The sequence below is a fragment of the Lingula anatina genome, chromosome 3, assembly GCF_051362555.1.
Source record: "Lingula anatina isolate TDL-2025a chromosome 3, LinAna3.0, whole genome shotgun sequence".
NCBI classification, from domain to species: domain Eukaryota; kingdom Metazoa; phylum Brachiopoda; class Lingulata; order Lingulida; family Lingulidae; genus Lingula; species Lingula anatina.
In genome coordinates this window covers 8,538,126-8,553,055 of record NC_141769.1, presented here as the reverse complement: position 1 = coordinate 8,553,055, position 14,930 = coordinate 8,538,126, and the positions used below count along the sequence as shown (strand labels likewise).

The 14,930-nt window shown below is 33.5% G+C and overlaps 2 protein-coding genes across 4 annotated transcripts in view; one reads left to right on the top strand and one right to left on the bottom strand.

Moving 5' to 3' along the window:
- Positions 1–14,930, top strand: part of LOC106180526 (THO complex subunit 2) — a 50,157-nt gene that overhangs the window by 20,142 nt on the left and 15,085 nt on the right. For both annotated transcript variants that reach the window (XM_087007544.1, XM_087007543.1), the window contains exons 9-19: positions 513–662; positions 1,984–2,153; positions 3,110–3,299; positions 5,281–5,441; positions 10,942–11,043; positions 11,377–11,461; positions 11,718–11,811; positions 12,912–12,992; positions 13,377–13,473; positions 14,022–14,139; positions 14,562–14,741. In XM_087007544.1, coding sequence (XP_086863670.1) covers positions 513–662; positions 1,984–2,153; positions 3,110–3,299; positions 5,281–5,441; positions 10,942–11,043; positions 11,377–11,461; positions 11,718–11,811; positions 12,912–12,992; positions 13,377–13,473; positions 14,022–14,139; positions 14,562–14,741 — 1,428 coding nt within the window. The remainder of the gene's footprint in view (positions 1–512; positions 663–1,983; positions 2,154–3,109; positions 3,300–5,280; positions 5,442–10,941; positions 11,044–11,376; positions 11,462–11,717; positions 11,812–12,911; positions 12,993–13,376; positions 13,474–14,021; positions 14,140–14,561; positions 14,742–14,930) is intronic.
- LOC106180547 (5-hydroxytryptamine receptor 2C-like) overlaps positions 1–14,930 on the bottom strand; it is a 29,768-nt gene that overhangs the window by 11,652 nt on the left and 3,186 nt on the right. Inside the window, exon 1 of one of the 2 annotated variants that reach the window (XM_013564559.3) lies at positions 8,270–8,950. The exons of the other annotated variant lie outside the window; for it this stretch is intronic. The gene's annotated coding sequence lies outside the window, so the exon portion shown is untranslated. Of the gene's footprint in view, positions 1–8,269; positions 8,951–14,930 lie in introns of those variants that run through there. 2 annotated transcript variants of the gene reach the window in all.

Sequence of the window (14,930 nt, the reverse complement as noted above, 5' to 3'; positions counted from 1 at the left end):
CTGCTTTGCGCTTCATATTATTTTGCACCGCTAGACATCTTTGCTTGCTTTTCAGCCTTTATAGGGTCATTACAAGTACATCATGTCAATACAAGATGGTGTGAGACAGTTAGATTTGTTTTATCCAATAGCCAGACTAGAATTTGATGTTTCACACAAGATTCAGGAAGTGTTTGGGCATTTTTTTCATGTTTGGATGAGATAAAAACCATCTTATTCCCAAATAAATCTAATCCCCCTTAGAAAAGCATGTCATATTATGATACTAAAATGTAAATTTAGGTACTCATTCAAAACTAGAAGTTAAAGGCAAATTCGTCTTGTTTAAAAGAATAGCAAGGCATCAGGATGCGATCAGTTTACAGTAATAACTGAATAAGAGAATCCTAACTGCTCAGCCACTTATTTAAAGGTACTTAATTATCGTAATTAAAAGTAAATGAACATTTGCATTAAGATGTTAATTTTTGTTGTTGTTAAGTCAATAAAATTTTTTTTCTATTGTGTTCCAGTTGAGCCCCTCAGATAGTGACATCAATGAAAGCTTCAAGAAGGAGGTAACCAGTGCCAGAGAATATGCCAGAAAACTCAATGTCGTCATCCTATCAGATAAGGCAAAAGAGGAGAAGGAAAATGAAGATGATTCTGGTAAAATAAAGCAGGTAAATCTGGAATTTTGACAGATCTATTTTTTGTATATGATCTTATCAGAAAAAGTAAAAAAAAAAAAAAAAAAAAAAAAAAAAAAAAATATATATATATATATATATATATATATATATTTATTTATTTATCCTTGAAACGTTGTTATATGCTATAACAATGGTCACTTGAAATAAGAAGTTGTCTGTTTTGACACTCATCATTTTGATTCTCTTTTGTAATTGAAACATTTGTAAACCCTTTTGTATATTCAAAGTGTAATAGAACTGAGTGCTTGTTTTTACTCTGTGGTCATCTCTTCTCCCTTAGGCTGCCAGTTGACCCGGAGCTCAATCATATTATCAAAGGATCATGAGATATTACATGTCTAAAATGGCTTTTTACATCATAAAGATAACCCAGTAGTTATCAAATGTGACATTTTGGCCTTGAATTACTGATTTAATCTACGTTTTTCCTTGCACTGTCTTGGCAAGGGTCCTGTTATCTGTGTCCTTTATTAACGTGAGGCAAAATGCGTCACTCAAAGGTCTCCTATTCTGCTGAGGGTCATTAACCTTTGATTAGAGACCAAAGTTTTATTGATGTAGCTGTGTATTTAATCAAACCTTGTTTACTTCTATGGCATAATAAAAGCTGTGTGATGATTGTTTTTGGTCATCATATTTGATATTTGATTGACTCTTTCAAGAGAAATATATTTTGCATGAGGGACTCCCCATTTGACATTTCTTAACATCTTGGCAAATAAAGCAAGCTGTGACAAAATGAATTATTGATTCTTAATATTACCAGACGTATTCATTTTCCCCGCTTTTTTCCTCAAAATAAATACTATATAATGTATGAAAGAAAAAAATTATATTAAATTATGTTTTCAGGATTATACAGTAATGATAAAACTAGGAAAAAAGGCATTATTGGGTTAACAAGGTTATTGTCAGTGATGTATGATGGGATCTCTCTGATTATTAACAATTAACATACTACCCTTCCCAGGAAGCTGTCCTACAACTATTTTAATTTGTCCTTTGATGATAGAATTTAATTCATTTAGTCATGTAGAAAGTTTTGGTGTTTGTTTCTGATCTTAGTCTTATTATTATTTTTTTTTCATATATTAAAATGTTATTAAAAACAGCTCTTGGAAATTTATTTTGCATTTTCCCCGTAAAATTTTTTCACATATGTATACTTAATTAATTTGGTTTGCTCATCAGTAACTAAATTTTATCTGGAATAACCAGAAAGATTTCCTAAGATTCTTAAAAGAGATAAATTGTATTATAAAAGAAAATATTAATGATTTTCTTGTTTCAGAACAACAACCAGAAGCTGGGTCTGTGTGAGTCTTTGCTGGCTGTTGGAGACTGGAACCACGCGGAACAGATAATCAAGAGATTGCCTCAATATTCAGCCACGGCTCAACCTCCCATTGCTCAGGGCCTGTGTGCTCTTCTGCACATTATTCTGGATCCTTTATATAGACAGTAAGTCCCTCTTCTCTCTTGTTCCTTCACCCACACACACACACATACACACATGCATATGCATACAAACGCACACCAATGCTAGAAACAAGCACTTGTGTATAGAATTTTTCTCCACTGGCTTTTAACTCTTTGCCCTTGTTGAAGAAAATGAAAACTTTTTTGTAATATGCAACTTGCACAATTTTTATTGGGTTTGACTGAAAATGTAATTTGGTTTTAGTTCTTGAACTAGCTGTTTGGCTATAACTTACAATTTTATTATACCAAACTGAGCCCAGAGGAGCAATAAGGGTACTTGCCTAGACAAATTCTAAGCAGTTCAGAGAGTAATATGGTACTTGTAAGGGATGGGCAGATAGTTTATTTATCTGATATTAGGAGCTATTAGTACCTGTTGGACAGTGTCTCTGGTGCACTTAAAAGATAGAAAACAGTCCTTAATTTGACCTTAAAGAGATGCCTAGGTTGCCCTGTTATTGTGGGTTAAAAGGCTATGATGGTCATTTTTTTTGCTGTAATTTGTATTCGTGTGAGGGCACCTCTCTCTCTCTCTCTTTCGCTCTTTCTCTCTCTCTTTCTCTCTGTGTGTAAGAGATTCACAGCAAGTTGTCAGCAACAATATCAATATCAATTTCCTTGTCTTCATTAATTAATAATTTACCTCTGCTGATGAAGATGGCCCCATTTTTGTTTGCATCAGTTTGTCTGTTTGTTTGTTGGAAAGATATCTCAGAACGTTTTTCACAAATTTTGATGAAAATTTCAGGATAAACTTTTCTTTAAAAGAGAGATTAATGATTTTCAATGACAACTAAATATAGGACTCTTGATACTTTTAAATGAATTTTTATTCTCTTTTTTCCTTAGCGAAGCTATGAGCTCATGGAGCGTTTCATGGTAAATGATATTTATATTTATATATTATTTAACCATCTCCCTTCCATTTATTCTAGGTACAGTGGTCTTCCTGCTAAAGTGTTCAAGTACACCCCCAGACTGGGTCTCTCTGTAACCCAGTGTCACACCTTTGGGGACCTGGTCACAGTAGCCTTCCCTATGCTGGCCTACCTGGGGCCCAGCCTCTCCTGTGACCCCAAGCTGATGGTCAAACTGATACGGGTGCTCAAAACATTCATGGAAAAGGTATATTTTGAGATGGTTGATAATTTGATGGGATATGAAGTGGTTTATATAGAAGAATGATCATTTATTTGATTTTTTTTGTCTTGGATGAAATTATTCAATTTTTTATGTCTTGAATGCACCAGATTCTTGATAGACATGACTTAAGTGCTGAAGATGGATGTGAAAATGGGTAGTGTGCTATGATAGTTTAAAATTATTTTCCAAAATATTTTTTCCAAAGAAGAAAAGATATTTTTGTGATCCTAGTGAAGACACTAGAGATGGTATTTTTAGATAGTTTTTGTTTTTTGATGTGGATTTTCTGAGGCTTTTTTCACTTCTGGAAATAATTTGATGTTGAGTGACAAAGTCTGGGCCCACCTTAGATCTCTTGCTGATGATGAAAACTGATACCTCTGCTTCAAACACCCACTGATAAATATTCAGACTCAGTCAAGTTTTTGTTCTTTTTTAATTTTCTGTGATTTGAAGAGCTGATAAATAAGCTAAATTAAAGACAAGGAGTTTTGATTGATTGATTAATTGATTGAATGGTTGGTTGGTGGATTGATTGATTGCAGTATTTGTGGCAAAAAAATTTCTTTTTTAAAATTAACAGAGCCCAGGTTAAAGACTAAATGAGATTTTGAGAGAAAAAGTTCTCTTGCTAAGATAAAGGCTGTAGAATTGATGGTAAAAGAAGATACTGTAAGGTTCATGGATATTGGGCAGAAGTGTATAGCCTTATCTCTCACTTATAAAAAGTAGAGTTCTCTGGATGGTTACTTTTTCAAAGCTTTTACAAGTTGAAACAAATGTTGCAAGGATTGGTAGCGAATGAATTCAGAATTTAAACTGATGTCCAGATTGGTGTGATTGCTACAAACATGAGAAAGATAAAAAGAGAAATTTAAAAAGAGGGAAATTGACAGGAATCCTTTTTTTGTAAGTGATATTTAAAACTGATGACCCAGTGACTGAATTAGACAACACTTAAAAACATGACAGAAAAAGGGTTGAAAAACTTGCAACAGCTATTTCTAAGGTAATTGATACATAGCTTTTCCTTGAGTCTAATGGAGTTTCAGATTGATACAGGTGTTCACAGAATTATAAAATAGGGCCAGCCATTAATGGAATTTGACATGAAAAAACTGATAGCGTTAGTGATCCCCTCCAACCGGGGAGTACATGGAATTATTTTCATGACTAGCTGTAGAACACTAGAGAATTCAGAAGGTAGACCTGAATAAAAAAAAAAAAAAAAAAAAAAAAAAAAAAAAAAAAAACTACAAGTGTGTCTTATTATAAAAGTTTGCTCCCATTTAAAATCCAACTTAATTCAGGATAGGAATATATAGTCTTCATATTATTTTGTCTGAAGCATTTCATTATTGTGATATTTTGTCATTTAATGAGTGATTGAATATGGAAATGTCTCATAGAAAAGTGCCAGCTTATATATCCAGACTATCCAAACCTTGCTTTTAACGACAATGACAAGGATTTATGGACACATCAGTTACAGTTTACTTAAAAAAATAACATTTAGTTAACTACAAAAAAGATGAATAAGAGAATAAATAAAAAGAGAAATGTAAGATCAAATAGATATATGAAATGAATGAATAGATTTGATTCATACTTTTCACTTTCTCCATGAAATTATACCGTGACCTTCCTCAGAGTGACCAAAAGCTTTGTGAGGTATAACTTCAATTTTGTGTAGAAAGCAAAAAGTTTAAACTTATGATCATTATCAGCAGACTACAAAGATGACTTTCCATCAGAAAATTACTGGCAACTCATTTGTATGGTTACCATAATGGATACACATCTTCACTTTGCAGTAACGAATAACACAATGGTAGTATGCTTATAATAGATAAAATATTTCAGTGTTCTTTGTGAAAATATGCCTGCCTGTAGAATCATAACAGTTGAAAGAATTGACTCATACTTACTCACTGTCACACAATATTGTATTGTCTTATTTCAGAGAAGGTCAGGAGAATTGATGGACTCTATGGAGCCAGTATTTCATGGGTTGCTGACAGTGTTGGATGAGGTGCTGATTCCCAGTCTGTGTATGATGAACTGCAACTGTGGAATGAGTGAAGAAATCTGGGCCCTGCTCAAGTATTTACCCTATGAACACAGGTAGGAAGCAGACCCTAGTGTTCTTCTGTACTTGTTTCACATTCATTGAGGAGTTCTGTAGACCCGAAAATTAGTAACCGTTGTTGTTGTTTTAAGGGATGGATTTTACGTAAGAAATTTTGTAGTCTCCAGTCTTGAGTTATTGAAATTAGGAGCATGTGATCCCCACGATCTATCAGCAAGCTTCTTATGTGAGTTAAAGGAACCCACGAGTTTTCTCAGCAAACTTGCCCATCAAATGCAGGTGAAAATCTATACTTCATATTTGTTCACCTTAACTGAGTAAAGCACTATCAAAAGATGCCAACTTTTTGCCTCTGAAGTTTGCCAAATATAACAGCAGTTGATTTAAAACTGAAGAGCAGCTAGGCTGCGGGTTTCTTCTCCAAGCCCCAAGGCAAGGAGTCACTAGTAGTGTTCCTTTGGAGCTTGCTTGCATTGAAAACAAATGGCAGTGTGTATCCGTTATAAAAGAAGAGATAAATTCTTCCTTCCTAGAAATGACGTCCAATATGATAATATTTGATGGTTTCCAGTTACTCTGTCTAAAAGGATTTTTCAAACATAGATGATTAAATGAAATTTTAGTACCTTGGCTTAATCTCTACCTGGAAAGCATTGTTGCCTGGAAGCGATCTGTTTGCAACTATTCACCCAGAAAATTGAACCAGCATCGACCAATATTGACTTACTTCCTTCTTACCAAGAAATTGTTTTCAAGATCCTTGCTTTGAATGTCACTAAATGGAAGATATCAATGACAATTTTGCTTTTTTTGGAGAAAGTGAGAGAGAGAGGTTTCTAGAATAAACACATTTTTCACTACACTCAATCAATATTGAAGTCTGTGGAAGAATTGAACATATTTATACACTAACAACTGACAAAGGTCCCTGGTGAGGAACACATTACCTTTTGGTACTGGCACCTATATCTTTAACAACTTATAATTTATTATAGTTTATGAAAAGTGGAATGGAATCTTTTGGTATGACAGTCAAACCATATGAAGCTTCCAGGACTCCCACACCATCACCCTTAAACAATATTGCCGTGAAAAACGTCACAGGGCAATTTAGAGTACTAGATTTAATATTCAGGTACTTCCATGACTTAACAGTAATAATAAAAGTGTGAAATTTGATGATCTATTAGATTACAAAATTTATAGGGATTATGCTATTGGAATGGCTAGACTGTGCCTGCAATGGAATGAACTCAATTGAAAAGTGTGTGCAACCTTTTTCAAACTTAATTTCAGCGTGGTGATAGCCCTTTTTTTTTGCTTCATCAAAGATGCAACTTTTTTGCCCTCTGGCTTGCAATATCCCCTGTCAAATTAGCAGTTTACAGGCAGATAAAATATAGATGAAAACTGTTATGAATCTTATGGTCTATGAACCTGTTTGTAAATGACAAATTAAGGTAATAAAGCTGATAAAAAAATCTACAGTCAGATTAAGTCTGAAGGAAATCAATAGATATCTACCACGAGCTGGTAATGGAAATGATGAGACTTTATCTCAGCAGTAAGGGGGAAACTTGGAACCTTTGTTCACTCTTACAGACAACTTGAATTTGGAGGTAGACGTGTTTTTAGAGGAATGGCAAATGAAATATAAAATTATATTATATGTGCAGTCTCATTAACATCTCTGACACACCCTAAAATGAGCAATGAATTACAGATCAGACTTGTAAAAGAAATTAGACTAAGTCTTTAAGTATGAGGATGTGTGATTAAAAGATATGTTTATACAAGTTTTGAAAATATCCACAGCAGCTCAATAATTAACAATTTTAATTAAAATTCATTGAAACATCTGCTTTACAAAGTTGTGCTGTGAATTTGCTCAGCTTCTCCAGTTCTTATGTTGTGGCAAAATTCAGCTTCTGTACAACATGATGTAGTTGACTTGTTCATCTTCTCCAGTTTTTGTACTATGTCCAAATTCAAAGTCTTAGGACAAAACAATGCTGGCAACTTATTCATCTGTTCTCTAGGTAAAAAGCAATGGAACTTTTGATCATACAAGAGCCAGACCTGTTTACTTGCCTAAACAAATGGATGCAAGTCGTAGTACTTCTCAATTAGAATGCATCTTGATTGACCCCATGATGTGACTAATTTGATGAAATATATAATGATTAAAGATATGCTTTTACTGTAAAACTTCAGTAATGCTGCAAATCTTTTTTTTTTACCTGTGAGAGATGTATGTTTGCAATTACCTCTCATATTTCAGAAACACTCAGACTTCATTAGTTCATTATTTACGGGTAATTTAACTAATCCATGCATATGGAAAAAAAAACCTATCAACTTACTGAGTTTCTGACTCAGGAAAGAACACTTGACTCTGCTCTCCAGGGACTTGAAACATGTCATCAAAAGTCCTCCACTTTAAAAATTGCAGCTTGATCAATAAAGCCACATAGATCTGATTGTTTTGCCTTGAGTTGGCTCTTGATCATGAATTCATACAGCCAACAAATTGAAACAAAAACAGCAAATCCTGCATTTTTTTTTTTTTTTTGGGGGGGGGGGGGAAGAAACAAGAATATGACAGTTATGGTAGATAAACCCTTTTACTTAAAATGTGAGTTTTAGGGAGTGTTCGGATAAACCTATTGTACTAGCTGGATCAATTCAACTCTGCAGGAGATTTTTTCTTATTGCAATCACTGTCATTGGTTTTAATTTCTGGCACAACGTCAAAATGAAAATTTGTGTAAGAGAAAGTAAAAAGATTGTCAGCAGCAAACAGAATTTACCTTCAAATTATTCAAAATGTAATGTGAATTGATCACAAATAAAAACTTCTCACCTCTTTTAGCCATCACTTGATCCTTGGAATATTTCCCAAGCACTCCTAGACATTAGCAAAAACCTAATGTTTCAGCTGTATGTACTTCCCAGGTAGACACATAAACTGCAAAATAATCCTGTGATTGATTTCCCTGAAGATTTTTTTTAGACTTCACATGAGTTTCTTGATGTTTGGAAGTTTTAAAGATCACCACGAACATTACTCTTTAAAATGCCCTCTCTTCACGATTTCCAAATGATTACCTACTTGGTAAGACCTTCTGACAAACTCCCAAGTCGAAGAGTTGGGTTAACACTACACCTAACTGGACCTCTCATGGATCACTCCTAGTGCACACTTATGTCTAACCAATGAGCTTCTGATTGAACTTTGTCACGCTTTCATTTTCTTTAACGGAGACTTTATATGCTTTACATAATGCAGTCAGTTTATTTCCTCGTTTGCTGAGTCCTAACTGTTGTGCTCTTGGACCGAGCCAAGCTGAGACCTGTTGGTGTTGTGTTAACCTGCCTAACTGTTAGGACACCTGCATATTTTTAGGACTAGCCTCAAACTGCGTGTTCCACTCTTTATATTAAGATATAAAATTGGAAGTTCCGACTTATAAACATGCTCTCAGCAGGGTTGCCTCACCTCAGTGAATGGAAGTTTTTTTCTGATTAAATCTCAAAACCTAGACAGGTGGCTTTAAGGATAACAATTATCTAACATTTCTTTTTTTTATTTTTTGTATGAATATTTTATAGATCATTAAGAAGGATTGAGTGACTCCTAAGTACAAAAATCCATAAGTGTTTTGTTGACTTTTCAGCAATCAGAGAGCTAGAAATAGATCACCTGCAGACAGGGAAGGATTAAGATTAAGAGGGATTACCTTTAGTATGTTCAATTTCCTGAAAATATTTAAAGGTTTAGCTGACCTTCTTATCTAGGGTTTTTGATAAGGTCAAATAGATTAATTGTTTTTATGACATGACAGGTGTTATCTACTTTCATTTGTACTTATTTTTTTTCACATAATAAAGCTATGCATGTTTTGGCCCATTTGTAGTTCATGTGAGACCATCTGTTTGCATTAGTGGAGTTTTGACTACCTAATCAGTTTACTAGGCATATGTTAGGCGCCTTAAGGTGTATGCAGGTAAATTTCTGTATTTTAAAACATTCTGTAGAACTATTCAGTTTTTGTGGCAGCAAGGCTAAGAAGAGGATGCCACATGGGTTATTAGCACCAGATAGTTTAGTGTTTTGTCGACTCTCGTTAAAGAAAGATGATCCTTTCTGCTAATGTTTTTAACCTTCTCTATCACAAAGTGGCATCTTTTACTCCTGGCTCCTAACTGAAGGATTAGAAAAAAACTTTTTTATTATTTGCTCAGTGGAACCAAACATTTTGATGGTGAGAGGCCTTAAAGAGTATTCTGATGCCAATTTATCTGAATGAAGTGCTCAAATTTGGTACGTGAAAGTTGTAGATTTTTAATTTCTATGCATACTGATGCTAACATTTTTGAAAAAAGCACCCATTCTCTAATGAAGACTTGGTCCATCTCTTTTTGGCAAAGTTTTTATTGATGAAAGCATTCATAAAGAGGTATTGTCTCATAATTAGTGACAGTCAGAAATGTCTTCTGTCTGTTTAATGAATTTAATATTTATTGTTTCCTTGAAAAATGACACTGTGCCAGTGGTTGATGCATACTGTGAAAAGCATGTAATGTAGTAACACTTATTTTGTATGTGCATTTTGTCTTTTTTTCTTTTCTGTATCTTTAAAAAACATTGATATGTAAAAAAAAATGCCTATTATTGATTTGGAAGAAATGTCAGTGTGATGCATTTAAAAAGAATGAGATCAAGTAAAATTGTTGTAAAGTAGAAGACATGAGCATTAAAAGTTTAAGTTTTAAGTTCAAGAGTGGGAATTAAAAGAATACATTGAATATGGGTTTCTTAGATTGCTATTTAGGAGAAGATGAGTTTTTCTTCAGATTGAATTCATTCCAGTCAGGGTTGGTATTTACAAAGGATGTGCCTTACAAGAAGTCTCCCATTTCACTTTCACATGAAATAATATTGAATCTTTTAATCTTTCAATGGTAAACTGACATGATTATACTATTCTGCTATTGCTTAGTTCTGTCAAATGAAATTAGCTTAAGGTTTGGCCACTTTGATTTCATTTGATAATCAGATAAACTGGTCCAGTGATCAATGCCTGAAGTATTGACTATATGTTACATGAATTTTACTTCCAAATAGTTTGTTTTGTTGAGTGGTTGACGTATAACCAAATCCTGGATAATGAGAAAATTGGACGATGTACTTAAATTTAGACATGCTTGTTACTTTTTCACTTACCACACATACTTGTTGAGTTTACCTTAATCCCCATGTGATAACATACCCAAACAAATACCCCACTGCCTGTAGCTTAAAGGGATTAGTTAGCAGGAATTAAATCTGAGGATCAAAGACATAGATTTCGGCCAGAACCTCAGACACAATTTGTTTGACTGAAATGACTTTGAGGCTAGTGATAAAAATGAGCAATTGAATTTTTTTTAATTTTCTGTTAATTTCAGTGACTTGAGTAAACAACCAAAAGACATTTTACTCTTCAGTAATTTTTATCTAAGTGATTTTAATTTTTTTATTTATATTTCCAGGTATCTTCTTTATGGGCATTGGAAAAATGAAACATACAACATTGAACCTAGATTGATCAAAATAAGAGCAGATTGCCTAGAACGTGCTAAGTATATCATGAAGTAAGCACACTATAGTTTTTCCCTTTATTGATCTTTAAAAAAAATGTACTATTTTACATTCAGATTTTAAGAGAAAAATCCTAGTATTTTAGGTGTGGATCCAGGACATATTGCTCACAACTTATCATCGACTATTCTAGAAAATTGTATTATTTTATATAATAAGTTTTAAAATATGCTGTTATCTGAAATATTATTGATCATTAATTTTAGTCTATAACATAAAAATTTTTTTTGCACTTTTTAATATGATTTTAAATCATTTTGATTAAAATGATACAATATTGTACTGAAAATATCTTACTAAAATTGTTTATTACTTTTGTTTTGCAGGAGATTGTCCAAAGAAAATGTAAAGCCTTCAGGTCGTCAGATTGGAAAACTAAGTCACAGCAACCCTGGGGTTATTTTTGAATATGTAAGTGTTGAATAGGACACATGCTGAGGGTGACTGTTACCTTGAAAATGTACTGCTTTCTAAAGCATGGGTTGTGTGAATAATACAGTGAACAAAAGGCACATCTATATGATTTGATTTGATTTAAAAGCATTTGCTATTTTTATGAAAAATTGTTTTCCCAGTTGGCAAGCAGTCGGAAAAATGAAGGCCAGTCCCTCTTACTAATGTATCAGTAAAACTTGTCGACACACATATATATTTTTTTTATTTCCAGATCCTGTCTCAAATTCAGAAGTATGACAACTTTATAGGACCTGTGGTGGATTCCTTGAAGTATCTCACTTCCCTTTCCTATGATGTATTAGCTTGTATCCTTCTACTGAACAACAACAACAACAAAAAAAAAAAAAAAAAAAAAAAAATTAACACTGTGATCTGGTCTTAATCTTTTTGATCTTTGTGATAAAAAATGTCATTTATTTGCTCCACAGGGTTTAAGGATAAAGTATACTGCTGAGTGATTTGTGTTTTGAGAGAAGCTGCTTACGGAAGTGCATGAGGGTACATTTGTTTGTGTTGTGTGTTTGAGAGAGAGAGAGAGAGAGAGAGAGAGAGAGAGAGAGAGAGAGAGAGAGAGAAGAAGTGCATGGGTGTGGCAGGTGTTGTTTATCTGCATTAAGGCATGAGAGAAGAGAAAATGAAATAAAACATGTATCTTACTTTGACCCAGACTTCTTAATGACCTATGTGCTAAGGACTTTTACAAAACCTTCTGACAATCTTTTATTGATTTTTAATGTGTAGAACTCTTGTATATTTTTTACATTTTGTTGGCATTTTGGTCACTGGGTCAATGGAAACCAATTAATTTTGGCCCACAAGTGTCTATCATTCGAGGAATTGAAAACATGGGAAGTGTTTTGTATTGGTTGTCATAGATAATGACTTGGTTTTACATTTGGGAAATTTAAAAGTACATTTCCGTATTGGCTAGAACTATGTGAAAAATGCTCCAGGGTTTTAATACGTGTCTTCTTGTCAAAATGGCAGTAAACATTGAAAATATATGTGGGCAACAAGAGGAGGGAGGGAGAAAAAAATAATCCAGATCTACTTTTCTTCAGTTTATTGTGCGATATTACTATCAGTGTTAATACTAAGTCCTATCATACATCAGACAATATGACCAATACAAGTCTGACACAGATCACAGGTTTAACTGAAAATTGATTGGCATTGTAAGATTTAACTTAAAGAATCTTAAACTAGATATTTGGTATAAATTTTAAGAAACTTCTTGGGATATCAGATAATCCAATTGTACATGGTCATGGAATTGCATTATAGAAGCAAATTAAGATAAACATTGCTGTTTGTTCTCTTTTAATTTAGTTAAATATTTTATCTGAAGAACCCTGTCTCTGATAATTATACCCATGACTATATTTTTCCTTGACCTGCCTCCCAGATTGTATTATAGAAGCTCTTGCTAACCCATCCAGAGAGAGAATGAAGCATGATGATACTAACATATCACTGTGGCTGCAGAGTAAGTGCTCAGTATTGTTACAAACTAAATGTTAGATTTTTTTGAAAAATGAAAATATGGTGAAATGTGACGTTAATATTTTATTATTTAGAACTGTTTGATGGCACTGGAAATAGTTATTCAATGATTATTGATTTAGTATAATAACATAGCAGCAGTTTATAAGGTACTTATTTTAGTTTAAATAGAATTGTGGTATCCAATTAGTGTGCACTTTTGGTTCAAATTCTGTTTAATGTTATACATATTAAAATTATTAGTGCATATTATGTTAAGTTTTCCTTTCCCTTGTGTTGAGTTTTGTTACAAGTCTTGATTTTTTATCCTTTTTTCGTTCTTTAATTGATTTACTGACAAACTACCAAATGGAATATCTCTTTTCAGGTCTTGCCAACTTCAGTGGCGCCATCTTTAGGAAGTATCAGATAGAAATGGCAGGTTTACTGCAGTATGTGGCCAACCAACTCCAGGCAGGAAAAAGGTGAGCTTCAGAAAATATTTGATTAAGTTGATTGATGAATTTGTTGGAAAATTGATTTATTGACTAGGTGATTGATTCATCAATCATTTATTTGATTGCTGTATGAATTAATCATGTGTATTAAATTGATCTATTATTATAGGTGGTCAGTTTCATGGATGACTGATGAATCAGTACCCTCTGGACTTTGTTTTCTGTGGTCTTCAATTAATAAATGTAGTTTAAAAGAAGTGCATGATATGCCATGACAAATTGAACCAGACATTATGCTGTCTTTTAAAGATAATTGAGTAAACATGGTGAAATTTGCATAATTTCAAGTAATTTGCATCAAGAGTGAAAAAGGATGATTTTGAAAATGAAAATTTAATTAATTTGTTTACATACTATTTCATTTCTCTGTTTTTAGAGTGCATTTAAGTTGCAAATAGTTAAGTTTCTGATGGCATATGTTGTAAATAGGTTTGTCTATTGCTTATTGTACATTTATATATCCGTGCCATTACTTGAATAAAAATTGACCTGAGGACATTTTATTGCTTTTCCAGCTTTGACCTGTTGATCTTGCGTGAAATCGTACAGAAGATGGCGGGTATAGAGATCTCAGAGGAGATTACAGATGACCAGTTAGAGGCTCTGGGTGGAGGAGAGCTCCTAAAACAGGAGGTACAGTGCTCTGATGTGTTTGATTGATGTGTTTACAGTGTCTCGTTGGATTTTGAATATATATTCCAAATTATATCATTTGAAGAATAATTACCAGACATGTTGACAGTACCCTCTATCTGTGGAAAATCAATCTGTCGCCCTGGTAGAGGGTATGTTGACAGTGTGTCTTGCAATAGAGCAAGCTCTTTTTTTTCATTTGCCTTTTTTGACTAATGATATCAAAATGCTTAAACCATGTTTTGCAAAGATTTTACTTTATTATTAATAAGATGTAGGCCTATATAAACCAACCTTTACAGGTTTCGCAGTCTATGACTATATGCAGAATTTTGCAAATACACCCTCAGTTAAAAATAAGTAGCAAGCCCATGGTTTTGAACTGAGGTAAAAGTCTGACTGTCTCTAATTTTCATTTTCAGGGTGGATATTTTGCTCAGGTCAAGAACATCAAGAAATCCTCAAATCGTCTAAAGGAGACCCTGTTAGAACATGACCTGGCCATCCCTATGTGTCTGCTGATGGTGCAGCAGAGAGATTGTATAGTGTACCAGGAGGGAGGGGACAGGTTTATCAAACTGGTGGGGAAATTATATGATCAGGTAGGTGGAGTGTTCTAGGAAAGAAGGAAAGGAGTTCATCTAACTGGTGGGAAGCTTATTTTTAGATCAATTTTTGGTCTAAAATTCTTTTGTTAAACTGGCCTTTTTTCCTTTCCAATATGGTGTATTCAGATCAGTAGTCAAAGCTTTACTCTTAAGAGATTCTGAATTGAAACGCAGAATGGTAAA